Source organism: Nothoprocta perdicaria, unplaced genomic scaffold, assembly GCF_003342845.1.
Source record: "Nothoprocta perdicaria isolate Ctin4 unplaced genomic scaffold, notPer1 scaffold_6, whole genome shotgun sequence".
In the NCBI taxonomy this organism is placed as follows: domain Eukaryota; kingdom Metazoa; phylum Chordata; class Aves; order Tinamiformes; family Tinamidae; genus Nothoprocta; species Nothoprocta perdicaria.
In genome coordinates, this window is record NW_020455865.1 from 2,297,087 (window position 1) to 2,319,843 (window position 22,757).

Sequence of the window (22,757 nt, forward strand, 5' to 3'; positions counted from 1 at the left end):
CGCGGCCACGCCTGCCCGCCATCTTGTTGGCTCGCGCGCGCCGCGCGTGAGGCGGCGGCTGGAGCGACGCCGGGAACGGAGCCTCCTCTAAGGAGCGGGGCTCACACCGTGTATTTCGGGAAAGGGAGGCGAAGCCCTTTCTCTGACAGCACCAAAATGCATCAGATTCTCCCTCTGCCCCCTTTGCAAAACGCCAGCTTGAATATAAGACCAGCCCCCTGAGCTGGGCTTTTCTTCCTGAAACAGAACTTTTGTGAACACAATTTCCCCCTCCCGCGGCCCTTAGTCTAAGCTCTTTGCTTGGTGTAGCACAGGCCTCTTGCATTACTCCATTTCTCAGTGGGAAGAGGCATTCTGGATAGCACGTGTGTCCAGTTCCTTGAAGACATACACCCTGGCTAGACCCTCCACCATTTTAAAAGTGATGCTTTCTCAGATGGTTTTAAAACTTAAGTAGGTTCCTGGGAACAATGGAAATAAAGATGGGAGCGTTGCAGCCCCCACGCTGCCATTTCGTGGTCACGTCCTGCTCTTAGGAGCCTTCAGTGTCTGTGTTGTCGCTGCCAGAAGTGTTTTCCCAATCCGCTTCGTGGGGCCTGTTCTTTAGCCTTCGCATTGCCCTTTTTCTGGAAAAAAAAGGAAAAAAAAAAAAAGGCATTTAATTTTTGCAGCCTCCATATTACAGTGCTGTAGAATTATCTGTGTGGTTCAGTGCAAATGAGACAGTACTAGCAATAGCCAAGATGAAAACTAGAACAGAGTCTCAACCCCTTCAGCTGGGAGCATAAGCCCCTAGTGMTAAGAACGGTAATAAATCTGTGTCCTCCATGAATCAAGCTTGGGGATAGTGGAAGGTCAGAAAAGAGGAAATACATTCAGCAAACTCAGAATCACACAGATGGGTCTATATTCTGCTTTACTAAAGACCAGACCTTCGGTAACGCTCAAAGCAGTCCTTCATCCTCCTCCGCTCCTTCTCTGCCAAGTCCTCGCTGGCTGAGCCACACTCTTTGAACTGCAACAAATCCAGATGAATATCAACCATATTCACATGGATATCAGAATCAATGGTAGCAGCACATAGCGCAAGTCTGCTCTGGAAAGAGCAATTTACAGGCACTGAACAGTGAGGCTGGTCTACTCTATCCCATCTTTGCAGAGCAAGACTTGTATATCCCAAATTATTCTGCATTTAAAAATCAAGAGAAAAAAAAAAAAAAAGAGTCCCTTCAAATGACAAAGAGCTGTTGGCAGCAAAAACCTTCACCTAGGAAAGCACTATAGTGTGTTGCTGGCTTCTTATATCTACCTGGGCCTGCAAAATGAAGTGCAATGTGTCCATTTCTGGTTGTCTGCTATAATGCCTGTGAGATAATCATACATTTCCATTTAATACATTGAATATCACCACTCAGCATTCTCTCCAACTTGTAAATGTGATATTCTATTTCCTGTACTAATAGTAATACTGCAGACTGTTAAACTGGAAAAAATAACAGGGAGAAATAGCCAGCAGGTGAGCGTTCTGCAGCTTGGAAGTCACCCTTTTTAGAGAAAGAATTTTGCATGAAACTCATTTTCCTGGAAAAGCAGTAGCTGCTTTCTGTGTTTCTCCACCCTGATAAGCCAATCACTAACAAGAGCTTTAAAGATCTCAAACTCCAGGCAAAATAAAGAAAACTCCACAAATGTTCCTTACGCTGGTTGATGCTGGAGACTGACTATTCTCTCGAGTGCTAAATTGCTGCATTTGACCTTCAGTGCAATCTTCTAAGAAAAATAAAAATCACAGCTTTAGTTACAATCATCCTTGCATAACTTCTCACTCTGCCAGTTTGTCAAAAACAACTACCCACTGCTACCCAGCATTTCTGGATCGATATAATTTAACCTTCGTAACAAATATCCCAATTCAATAGATTGTCCAGAAGATCAGAACAGAAAGGGTTTCTTCTACTGTGCTATTTCCCCCCTCAATGTGTTTTGAAAGAGAATTTCAAGCTGTTAGAGGAGCCTGCTAATTCTCCCTCACTGCTGAATCATTTCCACTGGGGATGCCACAAAAACAGAACCAGTGACAGTGCTAATTACATGGTTCTGCTTTTGTGAAAATAACCTGCAACATTAAACAGAGGAGGGGAAGGAAAAAAAAACCCTGTTGAAAGTCATGTGGTTCAGCTGAAGTAGAAGGGTATTTATGCTCTTCTCAGCTCTGCCACAAGCACAAAATATGTCCCAACAAAGTACCTGGAGCTTTTTTTTTTTTTTTTTCCCACCAGGTGATTCTTTCTGGGAAAAGTCATTCCARAGTTCAGCTATAGGAGAAATCCTTTCAGAATCTATGCAGTACAGAGAAAACATGTAAAGCTTTCTCTCTCCAAAAAGCTTCACAAGTATTCCCAGCACCTGAGATAAGTTCTGGTTTTCATAAACGAGAAGGATAGCAGTATGGCAATCAAACCTTAATTTGTGGTTATCTATTCTGAGACATCTCAAGAAGACCCGATTTTGAACCATCCTCTCAGGAATTCTACCTCATGCTTTTCCAACAAAATCCTTACGTTTATTATTCAGCTGCGCATCTTCATCTAGGTGACCATGAAGAGTAAGCTATGGCACAGAAACAAAGCAAGAACATGAGAACTGCCCATGAGAACTGCCCCATGGCATGTCTCAATTAACAGCTAGGAACAGATGCTTAGGCAAGGGTGTAAGAAACAGGACGTGTGCAGAACAAACCTTGCACTAGTACATCCCGTTGTCAGCAAAATAGGGAACTTCTTGAGTAAGAAGTTATAGGACTATTCATGAATTTATCCTATCTGATACATCCAGTTCCTCTGGCCTTATTTGTATTCTTGACTTCCAGAYGAGGGGACCATCACTTTCACAGTTAAGTTAAACACCAAGTGAAAAGTCTTTACTACAGATCTCTCTTGGGTAATAGCCGTGGTTATTTTTGCCTATCCTCATGCAAGAAAAARCTAGAAAAAAAACTCAAAGTCATTCAGTATCCCCTGGTTAGCTTAGAACTGACAAAGATATTGTCAGTTTTGTCGATTTTGCTGGCAAATACTATATGTGTCCYTGCAAAATCCCAGGCTACAGGGAGAATCTATCACTGGCCTGTTTCACTGCATCTGTCTTTTTGATGCCACTGAAACGAGACAGAGCCGTGAACTGAAATCTGCTATTATTTGGGAAACAGAGCACTACTGAGCAATGCAAAATCATGCCAGAAGGAAGCTCCAGGTCAGCAGCGCATCCTACTCACTTCCTGAGAGTCTCTGGAGGAGGTCTCATCCAGGTCAGAAGTCTGAAATAAGAAAGCCAGTAAGTTAATCGTTTCTTAGAAGCAAGGAAGAGGCAGGAAGGGATATACAGGGACCGAACGCTAGAAACAGAAGTGTGGACTTCCTCCCTCCTACAACAGTCTGACCACTTAGAGAAAGCACACAAAATACCACGGAAATTAAAATCTCCTGTACACGCAGTTCTGTTCCAGAAGATTTTGCACCCTCTCACCCAGCTCCAGTTTAATCCAAGCGGCTCAGAGATGGTTGCTACTTTGAGTTCTCTGCTCGGTGGTCCAGCATCCSCTTGTCACCTTTGGACACACTCCAAACACAACCCAGAAAGGCCTCAACTTGCACCAGTCCAGCCTGACTTAACCTGGAAACCCAGGTGAGCCGGTAGGAACCATCACGCCTTTCCTTTCTCTAAGGTCAGCGTTTCCATGCAAATATTGCTGGCCACTGCTTGCCGGGTTTGAAGCCCTCAGGGGAGCCACACACTGAGCCCATGCCCAGCTTTCCAACCCTTCAACATTCCCACAGACCCACCGGCGTCGGCAGCTCCAGCTGCAGCGTTTTCAGCTTGGCTTCGGTAGCCAGCAGCTGGCTCTCCTTTTGGAACAGCTGCAGCTGCATTTCATCACATCGTTCGCCCAGCTCCCGAATCTGCTTCCGATACGCATCCCTCTCCACCAAGTTCTTGGAATACTGCGTATAGAACTGCTCTCGCATCAGCAGCGCCTGGTGTAAGGGGCAATATATCACGACATGGCACACGACAGAACATTTAGGGTTGCAGTATCCTCCCACCCAAACCAACAGTGCAGGAAGGAGCAGCTTCAAGGACAGTGTTTTGTTACCTGGTCTCTTTCTGAGGCCACTTCCTCCATCTGTTGCAAGACAACTTCAATGCGCTGCTTGTACATCTGAGAGTCCTTCCTCAGAGCCATGCACTGCAGCTCAAGCATCTCCTTCTCCTCCAAATGCTGGTGAGACAAGATCAAAAACACCCTGTGTGGGGAATAGAGCCTCCCATCTGCTCTGTGACAGAGATTGCTACAGCCAGACCTCCACGCAAAGCCAGGAGCAAGGACAACCAGAAGGCTGGGCAAGGTGACTAAGGGCATAAAGAATTTACATGTAATGGAACAGTTCATCATAATATCAGCTCTTATCCTTCCCCAGGCTGAGGCACAGATACCATGGGCAACGGAGCAGCAGGGACACAGCTGCCCTGCGGCTCGGCGGCTCCTTCTCCACAGGCTTTACTGTAGATGCTTCATCTGCCTGTTCTTACACCTTACTCTGCCCAGCGGGAATTTTTCCCACCCCACATACTTTGTCTTGGAGCACCTCAGCTTGCCGCAGCTCCTTCCGGAGGCTGTAAATGGTGTTCATCAGCTCCTGGTGTTTTCCTAGCATCTGGCTACAGTCATTCTCCAGAGCTTCCTTGGAGAGGCTGTTCTCCAAATTCTGTTCCCTGGCAACCTGCTGGACAAACAGATGGACATAAAGCAACCAAGTGACTCCAGATTAACTCTCTCCCCAGTCCTACGTGCTGCATTTGCTTAAGAAAACATGGTCATAGCTGCCCCACGTGGCTCCCTCACTGCCCTGCTCCTCAGAAGCCCCTATCCAACCATCCCTCACCAACCTGGAGGGTGTTCTCCAGCTCCTGGTTCTTGGCCAAGAGCAGCTCCTTCTCCTGCTGGATCTCCCACATCACCTCGTGGCTCGGGCGCTGCGCTATCGCGTGCTTCAGCTTCATCGTGTGCTTCCTCTCCAGTTTGCAATCATCCTCAGCCTTCATGAGGCTGTGCTTCAAGCGATCAATCTGCAAGAAGGTTCAGAGATGATCAGTAACAAGGGGAAACCCCTAGGCTGCAAAGGCAGTTTTCTTAGGGCAGACACCTCGCTTTGTTCCCCACACGAATGTGGCATAAGTTCCCTTCCCACTCTGTTCTTGGGAGGTTTGGTGCCCTGGGAACTGGAGTCCTACGTGCTGAACAGGTACAACCATGTGCTCCTGTGTCACCCTAGCGAGAAGATCCAGTCCTCAATGGGGGGACTCTTCACAACCAGCCTGCAATACCCAGGTCCCTGCCGGGCCAGCTCCAGCTCTGGTCATCAGGGCAAAACTGAGCAAGGTGCTCACACAGTCTCCCGGGAATCACATACGGGGAAAGCTCAAGAAAAGGGTAACCAACCTCTAGGAGCAGGTCCCGGTTCTTCATGAGGGCAGCACTCGTCTCCTCGCTCTGCTTGGCGTAGCTCATGGCCAGGCTGTAGTTCTCGTCCTTGCACTTGCGCAGCTCTCTGCTCAGGCYGTCCCTCTCCTCCCTCATCTTCTGGGCGCGCTCCTGGTGCTTGCGGAGCAGGCTCTCCCTGACGCGCAGCTCGCGCACGGCGTCCTCCCTGGAGYGCAGCCAGGCGCCCAGCTCCTGCGCCTTGCGCCGCTCCTCCTGCACCGCGCTCTGCAGCTTCATGATCTCGCTCATCAGGAGCTGGCTCAGGCCCGACTCCCCCGCGGTGTCTGGTGGGCGGGACGGTGTCAGTCCAGTCAGGCAAGGAACCCCCAAAACACCTTTTATCCCCACAGCCGGGGGCACCACCACCCGCCGTGCGCAAGCATGTGGAGCCCTTAGGGCACACGGCCAAACTGGTCGTGCTCTCTTGCCCCGGCCTTCCCATCTTAACATCACTGGCAAAACAACGGGTGARAGGAAGAAGAAATCCTTCCTGCTTCCTCCTCCGGCTGCAGCCTGYGACACCCTGTGCCCCGTGCTCTGGGTGGCCCTGCTTGAGTAGGGGGGTGGACTAGATCATGTCTATAGCCCCTTCCAACCCCAACCGCTCTGTGGTTCTGTGACTGCTGGGGCTGCTCTTGCCAGTTAACTGAACCCTTTGCAAACACACAGGGGAAAAGCTCCCAATTCTGCTCACCTGGGCAGGGGAGAAGGCCAAGGGGAGGTGAATTCCCCCTCAAAGCACAAAACATCCTCAAATCATCAGGGGTTTGTTTTGTTTTCCATGAGCATTACCTATAATCATGGAGAATACCCTGCTGGGGTCCTTGCCAGTTATTTTCTTATAAAGTTGTGGATAATAAAGCTCAAGACTCTCGAGAAATGCCTCAAAGCCCTTGCGTCCTGTCCGCTGAAGGATGTCCAGAAGAACACCTGAAACGACAGCAACAAACTTCTCTATTTATCTGTTCCTCTCTTAATCTAAAGAAATGAGAATTTTTTTCCCCCATCCCGCCACATGCAGGTTAAAAAATCCTGGAATCCAATTTCCAGGTAAAAACTTAGCCAATTGCCAAGTGACCATTCAAGAGTATTGCAGCTATGGCCCCGTGTGYGCCAGGGACGAGGGCTGCCCTTCACCCACCTGCTTTCCGTTTGCGCATGACGAGGCTGGGGTCGTTAAGAATTTGCTCCTCGTCATCRTGGCTAATCACCTGGCACTGGCGGAGATAGGGGGTTATATGGGAAGGATCTATCACCGAGATCAGCTTCACGCGGAAGTTCTCCAGGTTATTCCAACACGTCTCATCGTTATCTTCTTCCAACATGTTGGCGAGTGGAAAATAGAAGCAAGTAGTGCTGCCCTTCCTTGAAAACAAGACAAAACCCAGGCTTTGAGCCTCCTGGGAGAGAAACCAARTAGGAGTCTGAGGAGCCGTGGGAGCATCTCTTGACCAGGAAGGAGCCCCTTTGCCTGGCAGGAGCTTCTTGCAGGACTGGTGGATGTTTCTGGTGGCCCTGTCCCTGCCTCTAAGAGCCCTCTATCAACCACAGCCAGAAAAGCTGCTGCTCCTCACCGAGAAGCACAGAGATAACAAGGAACACAGAAAACCCACTCATTTACTCAAGCATCTTTGATTGAAGTCAAATTGTCTATTCAAATAAGAAGCTAGAATATTTTTTCTTTATCCCTTTGCAGCCAGACTGTTTCATAACGAGTAACTTGTGAAATGCTGGTCATCAATTACCATGCTCATATCACGTGTATTAGTTGATTACAGCAGCCATTCCTGGTGGCTCAGGAAGGCCACCTTAATGTTGGTGGCCTACACATACACATTAAGGTAACCTTAATGTTCATGTTTTTGCTCATTTTGTTTGTTGGGGAAAAACAGCACACAGTTCTGACAACTGGCCACTATAGAGGGCTTTGTACTCTACACACCGTACTTATTGCATTTCTCCAAGGTAGTTGCAAACTCTGCTCCCAAATAGTCAAAAATTCCCAACATCTTCAGCACATCCTTGCTACCCTTTACRTTGTCAGGTAACTTCAACGGGCTGGATTGACACAAATCGACTTGTTACTTATGATGGAAAAAAATAGCTCACTCTGCCTGACAGCAAGTCAGCCCCAGCAGATTACAAGCAGAAACACATTCCTCGGTGCAGAAATACCACACCCTTCCCCCAGAGCTGCAAAATCGAGCTTATGTGTGTAAATAGAAGCCATTCTRCATTACCTGGACCAACCTGGGCTGATGTGGTCAAAAGTTGCCTGGTCTGTGTCCTGTCTCAGAGGAAAATCCTTGTCTTTCCTGCRGATCCTCCTTAGATTCTGGCTTGATCAAAGCTCATTCCTGGAGCAGTTAAAAAGAGAAAAGGGGAAGCTGTTCAGCTCTGCTCTGAGACGGGGAAGGAAGGGAGGAGAGAGAGAAAAAAGGAAGCCAGAAGTGAGAGAAAAGCATTGGCTATCATCACTGCAACTCAGGGGCAGCTGTAGTTGTCTTTGCCTTGGCTTTCCAATATGTGTTACTGAAGTACGAGCTAGGGAGGCCTCTYTGCCTCCCTTGGTTAGAAAGATCAGCTGAGGAGTTAGTCAGGAACAGCCCCGTTCAGCAGATTGCAGGGRACAAGTCACTGAGATTTAGCAGTTGCCCTTCCAGTTCAGTCCTTCAGCAGTTCACACAAGCCCCGGACCAGGAAGGCAGGGGACAACTCTCTTGGATTGGAAGGGAGAACTTCTGCAGTGCCACCTCTAACTTTGGATGTCCTCAGGCTTCAAGCCTAACAATGACAACTCAATATCTTGAAAGAAAGGGAGTCAAATCTTGGCAGAGCAAGGAACATAACCCACGATTCCCAAATTACAGGTTATGGCTGTGCGCATAATTGAAGGAGCAGTACAGAAAGAGATGGTGACAATCTCGAGCAGCAGCTTCTCCCCACTGCCTCTACCCCTTCCCACCAGCCTAGAAACGCAGCTGCAACAAGAACCTGCTCACAGGCTGCTTTGAAAGTCTCCAGAAGGAACATGCTGGTACCATGGCAGCATGACACATCTTCCCATTAGCTTCCCACTCCACTCTTTGTTCTAGTTTCTAGAGTTTTCTCCCCGGCTGTCATTAGGAACGGGGCAGAGATGCTCAGAGATCCTACAAGCCTGTGCTTATTAGTCATTAAATTAGCTTTATGCTAAAAAAAGATGAAAAGATGCAATGCCTCTCTTGGCTGCGCCCTCGCTGGAGGGAGGGGAATTGGAAAGTCTGCTAATTGATCGACCCAGGCAGGCTGGGGAGCTCGGTAGTAACAAATCAGTTTAATGCAGAAAAGGCTGGAAGTTAAAGGCAGCTGACCCAAGCCCAACTCAATCCCACACTTGTAGCCACACACACATATTCACTCCCTATGTCCCCCCGCTAGCTTTTATTTATGTAGCCTGAAAACTGTTAGTGATTCCCTCAGACCTCCACAAAAGCCTATTTCCCAGAAAAATAACACAGAAGAGAGAACTTTTAAGTGAGAAAAATAAAATATCTGTATTTCAGTAAGTACTCAAAGCACATTTTGATACAAAATTAATTTACTGCTTATTTGGCAGTATTATTTCACTTACTTGTCAAACAAAAATATTTTAACAGTGCTAAAAAAACCCCACAAGACAACAAATAAAAAAACACTCCCTCAGTGAACCACATATTCCAAAATTAGACAAGCTTTCGCATAAATACACAAAACACAAAAAGGAAATGGCTAACACAAAAAGGAAATAAATAACTAGCACTGCTGGCTTCCCCTGATCTCAGCAACCGTGCCCAACATCTCCTATGGCAGGCATTAGTTTGAACGAAAACAACATTGTTCCATGCTGGAAAGTCTTCATCTTCCCCCCAAGATTTTGTTTCATCGCCTGTAATTTGTTTAAATGGATCAAGTGGGTTAAGTTGGGGGAAGACGGAAAAGAAAGAAAGAGAAAAAATTCGTGCAGCCGTTTTCCTTCTTCCCCAGGTCTATCCAGCCGGCTTGTTGGGAGTGTTAAAAGTGAACAGTGCAAAAGCAGCTGCTGCTGCCGTGCAGGAAGGCAGACCTTGATTTTTTCCCCAAGAGACTCCTGTAAAAGAGCACAAACAACTCCAGTTAGTCACAGGACGTTCACAGAAGAGTCATAACTTGGGAGTTCCTAAAATCAATTCTGAAGAACAATGAAACCCAAGCAATCTTATCGTACAAGCAAGTGAGCTTGTCAGGCCACTGCAAAGGCTTYGACACAGATTTATTCCTCCAAATTGTTTAAATATGAAGGATTAAGCATGGTCTCAAGCCCCAGTTTCCCCCAGTCAGTAGCCACGATTAGTCCCTTCATTTGAGAGGACTGTGAATCAGCCGTGGTGGATTCCAAACTACACAGGGAGCTGCTGCCACCTGCACAGGGCAATGAGATCAGCGGACAACCCAGAGCAAGGAGCTCCAGGAGCTCCTGCAGGAATCTGCTCTGGGAATTTCCTTTGGCTTCTCCTGCAGGTGTTCAGGGCTCACACACATGCGCCTCTTCCCACACACAGCTCATCAGGGGGTCCTGTCCCCAAACCAACGCAGAAATACAAGAGTCACAGAGCAGTTACTAACACGTTGCCTCTCCCGTCCTCTTCCTTTTCCTGAAGCGGGCACTTCTCCTGATTTGAGGAGCGCTGGCAGCGGTCGCATCAGTGCAGGAGCCCTGGGAAGCCACCTCATCGGTCTCCATGTCCTGCAGCACAAAAAGAAGACACTCTCTTCACTAGAACTTGGTACACTTGGCAAGAAAACCCATTAAACCATCTTTTTATTGCAGGGTGCTCAGCAAGATTTTCAAACCAATCTCCCCATTCACACTCTGAATTAAGCTGTGTCACCAGGGTCCCAGCAAGCACAAAGCACCCCAAGTGCATCCTCTTTCAGAGCAAAACACCAGCCAACAGCAGCTGACATTTCTCATGGACCACGCTCTCACCTCAGATTTCTCACTGACCAACTATAATGTTGCTTACTTAAAGTTATCTACAAAACAGGGTAGAAGGAAACCGGGTCGAGGACGACGCAGGGCTGACATTGGCAGCGAGTCTGGAAAGGCCACCAGACAGTGGGAAATTGTGACTTTTGGACCAGCTGCTCGGACCACCCTGAGCTTGACCCAGATGACGGAATCAGAGGCACAGGAGCAGCTACTGCTGGTTTCCACTATGGGGAAGCTCCAATTTTCAAGCTTTTATCAGCTGCAAAACTGTTCTTATTCCAGAGAACCTTTAAGGGCCAGAATTCCGTCCCACTGAGATCAAGGACTTTCTCCTTGGATTACGGTGGGAATGATGCTGAGCGAACAGCAACCTTCTGCTTTTAACATCCAAGAGCTCCATTTTACCTGATTTGAGAAGTCAGCATCGCGGTGTCCAGGCTCAGCACCAGCTGCCCCATCCAGCTGTTCACCCTGCAAGTCTTCCCCACAGCTCCCTTCACCTGCTTCATCCTTCCCGCTCTGCCACTCCTCTTCATCGCTCTCGTTGTATTCCCTTCTGCTCACAGACAGGGTCGTTGTCACTTTGGGAGGAGGCAGAGTTGCTAGCACTGCTGGGAGCGTAAATGCTGCCAGGAATCTGGCTTTTAGCAGGAGATAAGCAGGGTTGTCACCAAGTTTCTGCTCCACCAGTTCTCTGATAGCTTCCAAGTTATCCCTAGGCTCCTCATCCCGACTTGAATCAGCCGGCAAAAGACACGCTGCTCGCTCTTCCAAAGCTGCCTTCTGCAGAAGGAGCTTTGAAAGGGTTTTTAGATTGCACAGAAAAGGTGGCAAATAAGGCAGCCTGGTCTGCAGCGAGGGGACCTGGACRCCTTGCTTCCCACTCAGCCACTCCTTCACTCGTGCCTCGTCCTCCAGGGAAATGAGGCTCCAGTCGAGCGGGTTCTTTTCCGCGCTGGAGGTCGCTGGCCGGGGTGGCCGCTCTGCTGGGGGTTTGCAGGCAAGGGGTCTGTTCTTCCCTACTCGAGCTGCAATGCCATGGGGGGTTCCTGGGGCGCTGCTCTGAGGAACTGCATCTCTTGGCTGCAGCCCGGTTGCTTTCCYGGTGACGGCTGGGGTAGATGGCGTGGCACTTGGCACACAGTGGGAATGGGACCCTTGGGTGCTTGCAGGGGGCTGCATCTGAGGCAGCACCGCAGTGTGCAAGGTTGGTCCATCAGCTGGAAAAGCAGCCYGAGCTGCAGAGGAGTCAGAAGCTTTGGAGAAGCCATCGGGGCACGCAGGTGTTGCGGCCGCATTCAGCGAGCGGCATCCAGGGTTGGCTGAGGTTGCAGGCAAGAGCAGCATGGAATGGTTCAAACCAACAGCTTTTCCCAAGAGCGGCCCTGCAGCCAGCGCTGGACCTGCAGCCTCCGTCCCTGTAGAGCTAGCGGGGGACACACTTCCCCCTCCTGGCACAGCAGCTGCTCCCAAACCACCGGAACTGCTCCCRTTGGAAGTCACTCCTGCCTGACTCTGGCTTCTCGCAGCAGCAGCTAGCAGCCCCTGAACACCCACCACGGTCTGCAAGGGATTGGAAAGCAGGGCCTGGGGTGCTACGACCCACGTGATGGGCAAAACGCTGTTAGTCACCACGTGGGAACCAGGCTGGGCCGTCACCAGGGTGGGCAGCAGGTTGAGTGGCCTCTGCTGGGACCCGTCACCATTCAGCTTGCAGGGCCCTGGCGGGCACAGAGACAAGTTCTGGTTGCCAGACTCGATGCCAACAGGGACCACTGTAATTTGTGGCACAAAAGCTTGGTTCTGCAGYACTACTGGAGCTGAGCTACCAGCTGCAAGCTGAACACCGCCCCCTCCCAAATTTGGGGCCTTCTGCACTGTAGCTGGACCCGTGGCTGGAAAACCCCCTCCACCGGGGCTATTTCCAATGGTTTGCTCACTTAGTTCCTTGCTGGCTTCCACTTCTGTTGCTTGGGAGGAGCCAGGGCTTTGCACAGGGGCTAGTCCTGGAGAGGAATGGTTTTCCAGCACAACGGTGCTAGAAGCTGAACCTGCAACTGAAGTTACTGCTGGCAGAGGAACGTGCTGTACTTGGCTACTGCTACAAGCAGCTGCTCCAAGTTGCTTCCCTACTTGTGCAGAAGGAATGATGTGGTGCGGTGGACGCGGGATTATCATAGGCCCCGAAACCAGCATCGGTGGGGCAACAAACACTGGCCTCTGAACGGATTTACTAGCCCTGGATTCCCTCAGCCGCTTCTCCCTCAGCAATTCCGAGACAGTTTTTGGCTTTTGCCTTTGAACCTGGGTTGGCAGAGCTGCCTGCGTGGCAAGGGCGTCCAGCACAGCTACGGATGAGTTTCTTGATTTTAAGACCACGGGTCTCCTGACCGTGTTCTTCGGTATCCCCTTTTGGGAGGGCCTCTGAGCACAAGGGTGTGATGAATCACCTGGAAAGGGTCAGGAGAGGGAAAAAAATGTCAGGAAGAGTTTGAGTTGCATTTTCAAAGAGCAAAAAATGAAGAATGGCTTCTAAAGTCTTAATAAAAACAAGTAAATAAAAACAACAGAACAAAATGTTCTGATAAGTACCTGAAGAAGTCTCCACATTTTGGGAAACCTGCCAAAAAATCAGAATAAATTATACTCTGAGATAACTAAACATCATTAAAACAGCATAGACACAAATCCACCCCACACCTACCAACATCCTACACAACTGACCACATCATCATTTTATTGCACTTTAAAGAAGCAGGTAACCCATGCACACAAGCAGCACCACTTGCCACAGGCAGGCAAAAATGTCTACTTGAATCAAAGCTTAATCAGAAAAAGGATGAGCAATAGGAGCACGTGCAGTACCTGCTGAGGCCTTCGCACATTGGCCTTAACGAGCTCCAACTGCCTTAGCTTTCTCTCACGAATAACCTTCATGCAACCATTGGTATCAATCTGAAAGAGCTGCAAGATGAGACTTGTCTTAAAGCCTGATTCAGAACAAAGACCTTCTGGTGGAGCTGGAGAGAAGACAAGATGAATGGGAGAAGRCTTCACATGAACAATTTTGGGACATTCTTTGGGGACTTAGAGATATTCCTGACAGTATTACACTTTGGGCATAGGATGTAAGAAATATCACAGGTATGTCAAGAGGACAGACTTTTCTAGTAACTACATGAACAGTTTAAGTCAAAGAGAAACTATTTGTTTCAGCATAAAGAAATAAAGATCATTGTTCTAAAGTAGGGAACATGATTAAGACAGTAAAACCTACCTGAATGAAAAGTGTGAACAGGGGAGTGCTCGTGAGACTGATGGACCTCATCTTCTCTTGAATGGCTTCAGCTAGAAAAAGAGCCCAACGTGAAAATTAGCTGGACGTTCATTTACAAGACACCAGAAAGCAGGGGCAAGACGCAGGAGGTCCCTAACGTGCCCCAATGAGTCCCCTCTACCTTTAGTGTGATGAAAAGCCATCTTCCCGGTCTGCAGGGTGTATGGCAGCAGTACATTGCCCACCCAAGGTGTCACTGCCATGAGGAGCCTCCTGTCAAGGTTAATTCTTCTCCAACGCTCTCTCTCTTGACGATAAGCTTTCTCCATGCTGTTCGGCAGGCCCCGAGGCCCCTGGCCAACAGCTCTACTAACTCCGGGTGCTTCTGTTGAAGTGGTGGCAGAAGGTTTTACTATCTTTGATTGCTGTCCATGAATAAACAAGCAGTTAGGGTTCCAATCAAGAAAGTTCTACTGTAATGACTCCTGGGACAGTCTAGTCACAGGACTCTGGACTGCACAATGAAAATTATGAGCTTTTCCTCTTTGACCAAAGCCCAGGATTTGATAATTCCATCAAACAGTATTTCCCATTATAAACAGACAGGCAGACAAGATAACACACTTACATGTTTCCTCTGAAAGTATGTGTTTTTTCTTAGTACTTTTCTCACATTCTCCAGGGAAACCCGCAGCACTTGTTTGCCACATCTGGAAGCCTAGAAAGCATAAGAAATGGGATGAAAAGGAAAGTATCTGATACTTGTGTGCGCAAGGCTGGTATTTGTTCAGTGCAAATCTGGGATTAAAACACAGATCAAAGTCAGCACCTGCACTTCCTGGTGGCTTTTGGTCTAAGCTCCAACCCCATCCACAACAGATCGAGTCCCCATATTCACCTTGGTCACTTCTTCGAGGGGATTCTTCACACTGATGTCGGAGGAGTGCGGATGCGCCATGCCCCTCAGGATGGTGTTCAGCTCTGCTGATTTACTGGCAACTCCGTCTTTGCCTTCCTCAGACACTGCGCCGGGAATGTCGCTGCTCCCCATCTTCGCCTCAGCGCTCGTATAAGGGAAAAGGGATGAAGTTTGGGATCTTCCTTGGTTTGACCCCTGGGGGTCTGTCCGTGTYGGTATCCACAAGTCAATGGCAGGAACCACACACTCCTCCTCCTCCTCCTCCTTCTCCTCTGTCTCCTCCTCGGAGCTTTCCGTTATCTCCAGTTCTTCTTCTGTGTCTTCACTGCTASTCTCCGGAGAGCTGGAACTCTCTCTGCGCCCGTATTGGTGTTTCCGTAGCCTAGATCGTTTTTCCTTATTTAAAGAGAGCACAAAACAAGCCTTAGCCAATGCCCTGACCTGCAGAACTCTCAAATTAGTACTAAAGGCACAAAGTTAGAAAGCTTTGAAGGGCTGTATCCTGTCAGTAAGCTGTAGTCTCTAAATGGATGGTTCTGCTTTGTTTCTAAGATTAAACAAATCCAGTACAATTCACAATTGCTTCTGGACCCACCTTGCAATTGTTTTAGACTTTTGTAGGCAAAGAAAAAGCTACTGGTGGAGACAAGCTAGAGCTAAGACCTAGTACATGCAGAAGAAAAAGACAAGTGCATTTTTACAATACCTTAGACCCAATCATGAGTTTCCACTTGCTCAGACACTGGGAGCCAGTCCGATGCGGCAGTTCAGAAGCTATTTTGCTCCAGTGACCTATAAAGGATGCAAAGCAGGGCAGACCAATTAGAACTACACAGTCTGATGAAACTATTCCTTCCCTAAAAAACAAAAGCTACAACAAATGGCTACAGATTCTATTACACAGGCCCTCAACAACCGATTTTCCAGAAACAGATTATATAAAAAAATAAAATCAGATATCAGTAGGATGTAGAGACTGCTAATGTCGGCCACACATTTTAAATTCAAATAGAAAGGAAGGCAACTCAAAATTAAGTTAAAATTGTAGAGATTAAGCCATAGTAACACTTACCCAGACCATGCTTTTCCACCAGTTCAATTAGCTGCTCCTCTTCCTCCAAACTCCATTTGCCTTTCTTTACATCACAGTGCAATGCTTTTAAGTACCTTCAAAATGAAAGCATTAAAGCAAAGATCATTCAACCCTGCCTGTACAGTTCTGGTCAGAGCATAATCTAAGGCTGAACAAAGAAATCGAGTCTCATCAGGTCTGTCYTCTTGCTATGGGATCCAAACCTACTCCCTTAATCAGCACCTCTACAGTCCCTTCTGTTCTCAAAAATACCAGGCCACGTGAATAAGAATTACAGGCAGCTGTAAAACAGGTTGCTGGCATTGGGACAAACGACACCAGTAGTTTCCTTAGGTCTGCTCCTATGCTGGAAATCACTCAGCCCCTCTCTCACTGTTGGTGTTCAGTCATAGGCAGTGATCAACTAGATCAGTTTCACAGAAACACAGACTTCTTTCCCACCTTCCCTCATTCAAGCTTGATGATCTCTTTGTTTGGTATAAGCAAATCCAACAGCTTTGTGAAATAAATTGCACCGTGGTTCTTGACAACAAACTTGGAAGCCCAGCTRCTACGTTGAGCATACTGACCGATCTCTGCACTGAGCATCGCTTCTTCCTGGTACTTCTGTCCGAATTTTGTACCAGTCACGGGCTCCATACTTCTTAACTGCAGCCAACAACATCTAGGTTAATCAGACAAAGCAAGAGTTGAAATTTTCATCACTAATAAGGCTGGCAGACCTGAGACAAAAGCAGTTCAACAGACTTCCCTGTGCAATAAATCTGACAAGAGAAGTGTTTGGGAGCTTGTAAGCTCTCCTGATCCGCGAACTACATGTCTTGGGCCATTCCACATTCTTTCGTGTCACTATTAAAGTTTAAACTACTAAACACATATATGCAACACCACAGCAACCTAACTTTTCACATTCTACGTATCAGAGCAAGGAGCTTACAGCATCTTCCTCTGGTGTCCAGGGTCCTTTCTTCAAACTGGGATCCACGCTCTTTGTCCATCGGTAAATCAGCTGGGTAGAATCTCTTCCTTCCATGTAATAAGCAACTAGAAATTTAAAAGCATATATTAAAGTCTGTTGCAGACAGCGTTTCTTCATTTACTTGCACTGTAAGTATTCAATCTCTGTTAAATATTTTAAAGAATCACGGGACTTCCAGCAGTCAATATATAAATAGTTTCAAGACTGGCCAACAGCAGCATTCACAGGAAATGGGGCTTCGTCAGCTCTTTGAAACAGAGCAGACCAGGTATTCTAGCAGGCAAAAACCCTTCACAGATGTAAGTTTGCGAGACCAGGGGAAAATAAAAAGAACCAGAGGACCATCACAGGTGATTAGTTCTCAGTTGTATGTCACTTAATGTCACTTACTTTTCTTGTATGGGATATGACTTCCAACTCTCATCTCCTGAATGAGATCTGCAAGCATCCGGTCTTCTTCTTTGGTCCATTCCTTCCTTTTCAAGTCTTTGTTATAGGCCTGGTACTTCTGCAGGCACTGGAAGGCGGTCCTGTTTGTCTTAACACGAGGAAAACAAAGCTCCTCACTGAACTGTGGGTATTTACGATGAAAAACTTCAGAGGACAAACTTATTTTTGGTGCCACGAAAAGCTCTGAAGCATCAACGATTATAAAACCTYCACTTACAGCCTAAAACCAGAAATGTTTAAGCTAATTCATCATGTAGAAGGTATTTTATTCTAGTATTGTATTTGAAGGCTTCTCAGAGAGTATTTCTGAACAAAGAATTAGCATTAACTTTAGTTTTCCAAGAAGTTGACATGAGGCACATTTAACCCAGAACCAGCTTTTGACCTTACTTCTTATTTATGAGCTCGTAACACCTTACCCCCAGTTCCTGGGCTATAGTCTCCCAGTGCAGATAGTTGTGGTTAGCAGCTATTTCCTTCAGCTTCTCGATTTCCTCCTCACTCCATTCTGTTTTGTTGATGCTCGGATGCTCCCAATTTTGCCAAAATTTCCTCAATTCTTCGGAATTACGATGCCCATCAAACTATGAGAAACAGCAAAGTCAGCTTTGTTTTGCAGCTGGGACTGAAACACTAATACAAAGAACACATTTTGTMCACTATGTGCCTTAATTGCTCAATTTTGTAGAATAAAAACACCAAATTTAAGCAATGGCATCAAATTTTAMGTACTAATGTTCTTGTCAAGTTGAAATCATACAACAAGTAAATTCTGGAAGCTTGCAATGAAAACAGTGGTTGCAAAGTAAGCCTAGTAGGTAGCTCTCAAGAGAGGAGAGATAAATGTCAGAATAAATAAAATAGCAGATCTTTGAACTTACATGGATGTTTGAAATCTTATCCCAGTCATGCTCATCAAACCTGCTTCCCAGCAAGTCACTTTCGGGGAGTTGGCTAAAGAAGCCAGGCACGAAAAAGAGAGAAAGARGAAACCACATAAAAATGTTAATTGAACAGTCAGTTTCTCTATCCAATGTCATTCCCTCTTATTCCTCTCAACTCTTACTGATTTTCATGGGAAATGAAGACTTACTACCTCACAGCATCAGGCTGTAAAAAAAATGAGTAACTTGGCTCAACAGAAGCAAAGTTGTTTCAACAGAAACTAGGTTTCTTCCTTACTGGATTTACTCAATTGCTTTTACTCAAGTATAAGCAAGGATAACACTGAAATACAGTTTCCTAGTGGCAAAACTCAGAACTCTCAGAACTGAGAATTCTCAGAGCCCTCTGCCTCCTTGCTGCTAAATCAAGGACTGGTTCAAGCAGCACCTCTGCAATAACTGCATCACATTCGTGTATCAAGATCCAAAACATTAATATTTAGTGAAAAGTTGTCAAAATGAGAGCTCTGAGGAGTTTAAACATTTATTAAGCTCTTACAAGCCAACACAAAGAAAGTTTTCTCCAAAGGCCTCATCCAGAAGTGTTCAAGGAAGTAACCTCCAAGAACACACCATCACARATAACATAAAAAGATGACTTCTCACTTAATTGCCTCTATTTCTCGTTCTGCTTCTTTGATTTGCTTTTCCAAGATCTGCTTCTCAATTTCTGTCTTGACTTTTGCCAGCTTCTGGTTCCAGTACTCCAACCTGCACAAAGACAATTTCATTATTACTTAGCACGGCGAGGTGAGAACAAGGTCAATGGCAAAAGAAGAAGTAGGGGAGAAATGGTTTGTGTTGACAACCCAAAAATGTGCTGAAGGGAGGTTAAATCTCCTCATATACACTCTCCTTTCCTGCAGATGCAGCATTCTCCCCAAGGAATTTTCTGCACAGTACTTACTTCAGTAACTTGGGCTGAAGGAGGCGCTGCAAGCGGTCGCTTACTATTGATTGGTGCAATAACGTCTTTTCTCTGCTTTTCCCTAAAGGCAACAACACAATCTCAGTTCAGTCATTATTTCCAAGGAAGAGGGAGATCCACTGCTTTCAACATCCATTTTAAAGTATCCTGCTCATTAGCTACACATTTTTGTGGCTAACCATAAGGGCAGAGGTGCTATCAGGAGCTAGATAAACAGACCGTCCTCCCCACCTGACAGTGAAACAATTCCTACAACATCCCATTTACTCTTAACCATTTTTTTTTTCCTGTGGATCTAAGCATGGAATATCAGAAGTGCTCATGTTCCACCACAGATGGAAGGCAGAAGGGAAAAAAGGCTAACAATATGAATATATCCAGTTGTTATAGTTCCTTTAGAGCACCCAGCAGCAGATACCGTTCCTTACATTTTGTTGCAATTAGTTGTTCAAAGGATTTTATGCCTTGAGCTGCCTTTTCCTTGGCATCTTCATTGGATGGAGGGCCCTAGCAAAGATTAAAAAGGGTATTAGAAGAGTCAGATACCCAGAGAAATGGCTGTTATTCTTTAGACGTATAACATGAGCTACAAAAAAAGACTAGAAACTAACTTGTGCAAAACTATCAAACTGGTAGGTTACCTTCATGAATACGATTCACATATATTCCAGAAGACATTATCAAATAAGCAGAAACAMATACACAGAGGAACTTCAGGCATGTTTGCAGCCTGCTCACGTTAGCTGAGAGTTGACTGAGGAGGCACTTTGAACGTGAGTCCATATGGTTGTGCCAGCTCAGTCCACACTATCACCACAGGTAAGAATGAACACCACAGTTACCAGTTATTCCTTGAAAATTCTATTAATGTGTGTAGCGATAACTGATATCTTAGCTACAACTAAGAATTATGATGGCCCTTTTGCCAGAGATCCTTAAAAATACAAACACAGAAAAGCAGTCTGTTCCAGAGACAGACAGGTTTCAATGAGAAATGAAGCAACAATGTAGAATTGGTCATGGAAATAATCATTAAAAACAACACTCAGCTGCTTTATGGTTGGAATGTCGCTCCTCAGAGTTTGCTTGAGATTTTACAGTGAGACAGTGAGTGGCTTAAACAAATATTTCAAAATGGTACGTTTGCATTCTCTCCATGTCACACAAAAATTATCCCGACTACTTCAACTCTTGTTGATCATATCATCCTGACAAACGCAACTGCAGCAAGATTTTTGCAGTCAGAAGACAGTGAACTGACATGATGTAAYGGATTTTCAGTTCAGTAACATTCACTCAGCAGAGAACTCAAGGCAAAACCTAAGTCTATTGCTATACTGTATATATATACACACATACATATATAAAAAAACACAATATGGAACACAGCTACATTTACTTACAATTCCTGTTGTTTTATCCTTAAAGTATGGCTTCATAAAGTGACCTAGAAATATATTCGATGGCAAGCTTCTACCATCTCCTGCTTTTGCTGGCTTTGGACCACCAAGTTCCCACGTGATTTCCTTCTACAATACAAAAATTAGGGAAGGGTACGAGAGCATCTCTTTGGGCATGGGCTTTCAAACTTAACAAGTTTATATAAGGCAATTGAGAATTAAAAAAAAAAAATCGCTATAACAAGCTAAATGCAATATATAAAATACTCTTGTTGCAGCGTTTTTGGTAACAAAACAAGGATGTTGGAGGAGGAGCACAAGCCATTTGAAGGGCCAGTCAGGTGCCCTGGGTTTGACCTGCCTGGAAGAAGTTAACTCAAGTCTTCCAGCTCCCTGCCCAGCAAACTGGTCACTGCAGCAGGACACACAGAGAGCCACCTCCTGCAGCCGATTCCAATGGGACCCRGGATGTACTCAGCAGGTTCTGGGAGGTTTTAGTGGACTTGAAGGGCAGAGGAAGATGCTAAAGGCAATCCAGAAGAGCACAAGGAACAGCATTTTAGTCCTGTTTCACTTACCTGCTGTTCTCTGTTTTGGGCAATCAAAAGTTCAACTTCCTCAATCTTCTCCTGGATAACCTCCTGGTACACGTGGTTCATCTGCAGACAAGTTTCTGGATCTTCTGGGAGACTGTTTTCGATATCATCATCACTACTGTCCTCTTCCCTCTCCCCTTCCTTGAGGCGAGTAAGATGTTATAGAATGCCATTAAAAAAAGAAATGTGTGTTTTAAAAGCAACACAGCATGATAATTATTTAACCCAAAGTTTCAATTATGTTAGAAAAACAGTTTTCAGAAGAATTGGACCTGAGCAGTCAGCCTTCTCTAGCTCCTGTCTTCCTGCTTATTTCTGCCTTGTCYAACTCCCTTCTTTCTACTTATTTTAGTCTCATACTTGAGCCACAGAGCCTGAATCCAAACCTTGCCAAGAGCTCTGTGCCATCAACTGCAGAACTGCAAATAAACTGCAAAAACAGTAGGACTGGGGCCCTCCCACCTGCCAAGGCAGCACCATCCTCTCAAGATTTCCACCTCATTTGTACTTCTAACTGAAGCGGTTTTCTCCTTGTACATTTTATTATCACGTGCTTCACTATTACCCAGTTACCCAGATTTCCCCCCAAACAGCATGAAAATTCCCATCCCTTTGCTGCCTGCACCCTCCAATGGGCAGACAGAGSTCATGGTTAAAAGGTTACCGTTTCAGCCTGGGAATCTGAGTCATCATCTTCAACATCATCATCGTCATCTGTTAGACAACGAAAACACATATGCTGGTTGCAGTGAAAAAGAGACAGCTTTAAAAATACAGGCTTTTCAATGAACACATGCAGAATAAAACACCATAGGGTCTCTCAGAGAGGGCCATTAGGGCTTTCAGGTACTACCAACGTGTCAGACAGAGCTGAGACTCGGTTATAATCCACACGGCCGCTTTTTTGCTCTAGGGCTGTCAGCAGAGCAGCTCCTGGTGACCACAGCCCCTTGCTGCTCTTAGAGCTCAAGGGCAGCGCAGGGATTCCAGGGTGCTGAGCACAATAAGTGCTCCAAACCGGTAAAACCCAACTGGAAGGCGGCAGCCCTCGCACACCCTGCAGCGACGCCGGGTTTCTGCAGCGACTGGGGAGCCCTGGGGCTGGCAGGACGGGAACGCGCCGGGGTGCGGAGGTTGTGACAGCCACAGGTACGAGCGCTAGGGCCGTTAACCAGCAGTTAACGGTCCCCAGCTGGGACGGTTTCCGCTAYGGAAACGGGATTTTAGGAGCCGCGAGGCTCACACCGAGGCGCTGCCTACACGGACGGGTCAAATCACGTCGCAGCGGTCACGGAGAGCCCGGCGGGGACCGCGCGGCCCCCGCGGCCACCCCCGTTTATTGGCAGCTCCCGCGCCGTCTGGCAGAGCTCCCGGCGCCGCCGCGAGCCCGGGGAGCGCGGGGGCCCTACCCGTGCCGGAGCTGAGGCCGCACGCGGCCCCCGCCGCTCCGCCGGGCTCCAGGCTGCGCTCCAGCTCCTCGATCTCCCTGCGGATCCTCTCGCGCTCCGCGTGCAGGTCGCGGGCGGCGCCATCGCGCGGCCGCGGGGCCCCGGCCGGGCCCGGCCTGCCCGACATGGCGGCGCCGCCGCCTCACGGCCACCGCCGAGCCCCGCCCCGCGCCCAATCACCGCCGGCAGCC

The 22,757-nt window shown here is 47.1% G+C and overlaps 2 protein-coding genes across 4 annotated transcripts; both read right to left on the minus strand.

The window, feature by feature from the left end:
• Positions 1 to 226: 226 nt before the first annotated feature.
• On the minus strand, positions 227 to 7,833 carry CARD9 (caspase recruitment domain family member 9). 3 transcript variants are annotated; one of them, XM_026049287.1, is made up of 13 exons: positions 7,783 to 7,833; positions 6,684 to 6,907; positions 6,335 to 6,472; positions 5,501 to 5,826; positions 4,948 to 5,127; positions 4,632 to 4,781; positions 4,154 to 4,279; positions 3,843 to 4,034; positions 3,275 to 3,316; positions 2,562 to 2,610; positions 1,700 to 1,770; positions 933 to 1,015; positions 227 to 626 (listed from the first exon to the last, which is right to left on the minus strand). In XM_026049287.1, exons 2-13 carry the CDS (start codon positions 6,865 to 6,867, stop codon positions 533 to 535), a joined length of 1,635 nt encoding a protein of 544 aa, XP_025905072.1. In that variant the 5' UTR covers positions 6,868 to 6,907; positions 7,783 to 7,833; the 3' UTR covers positions 227 to 532. The 3 variants fall into 3 exon arrangements, with proteins under 3 accessions (XP_025905072.1, XP_025905073.1, XP_025905071.1); XM_026049288.1 differs by having other exon boundaries at positions 1,700 to 1,767; positions 4,632 to 4,784; XM_026049286.1 differs by having other exon boundaries at positions 4,632 to 4,784.
• An 11-nt stretch (positions 7,834 to 7,844) lies between these two features.
• On the minus strand, positions 7,845 to 22,491 carry SNAPC4 (small nuclear RNA activating complex polypeptide 4). The gene is made up of 22 exons (XM_026049285.1): positions 21,783 to 22,491; positions 21,101 to 21,259; positions 20,526 to 20,651; positions 19,551 to 19,629; positions 19,102 to 19,183; positions 18,801 to 18,905; positions 18,132 to 18,204; positions 17,670 to 17,834; positions 17,191 to 17,338; positions 16,759 to 16,865; positions 16,391 to 16,485; positions 15,801 to 15,895; positions 15,435 to 15,520; positions 14,708 to 15,124; positions 14,438 to 14,527; positions 13,991 to 14,234; positions 13,810 to 13,880; positions 13,398 to 13,496; positions 13,125 to 13,152; positions 10,938 to 12,982; positions 10,168 to 10,286; positions 7,845 to 7,899 (listed from the first exon to the last, which is right to left on the minus strand). Exons 1-22 carry the CDS (start codon positions 21,852 to 21,854, stop codon positions 7,887 to 7,889), a joined length of 4,518 nt encoding a protein of 1,505 aa, XP_025905070.1. The 5' UTR covers positions 21,855 to 22,491; the 3' UTR covers positions 7,845 to 7,886.
• Positions 22,492 to 22,757: the final 266 nt, after the last annotated feature.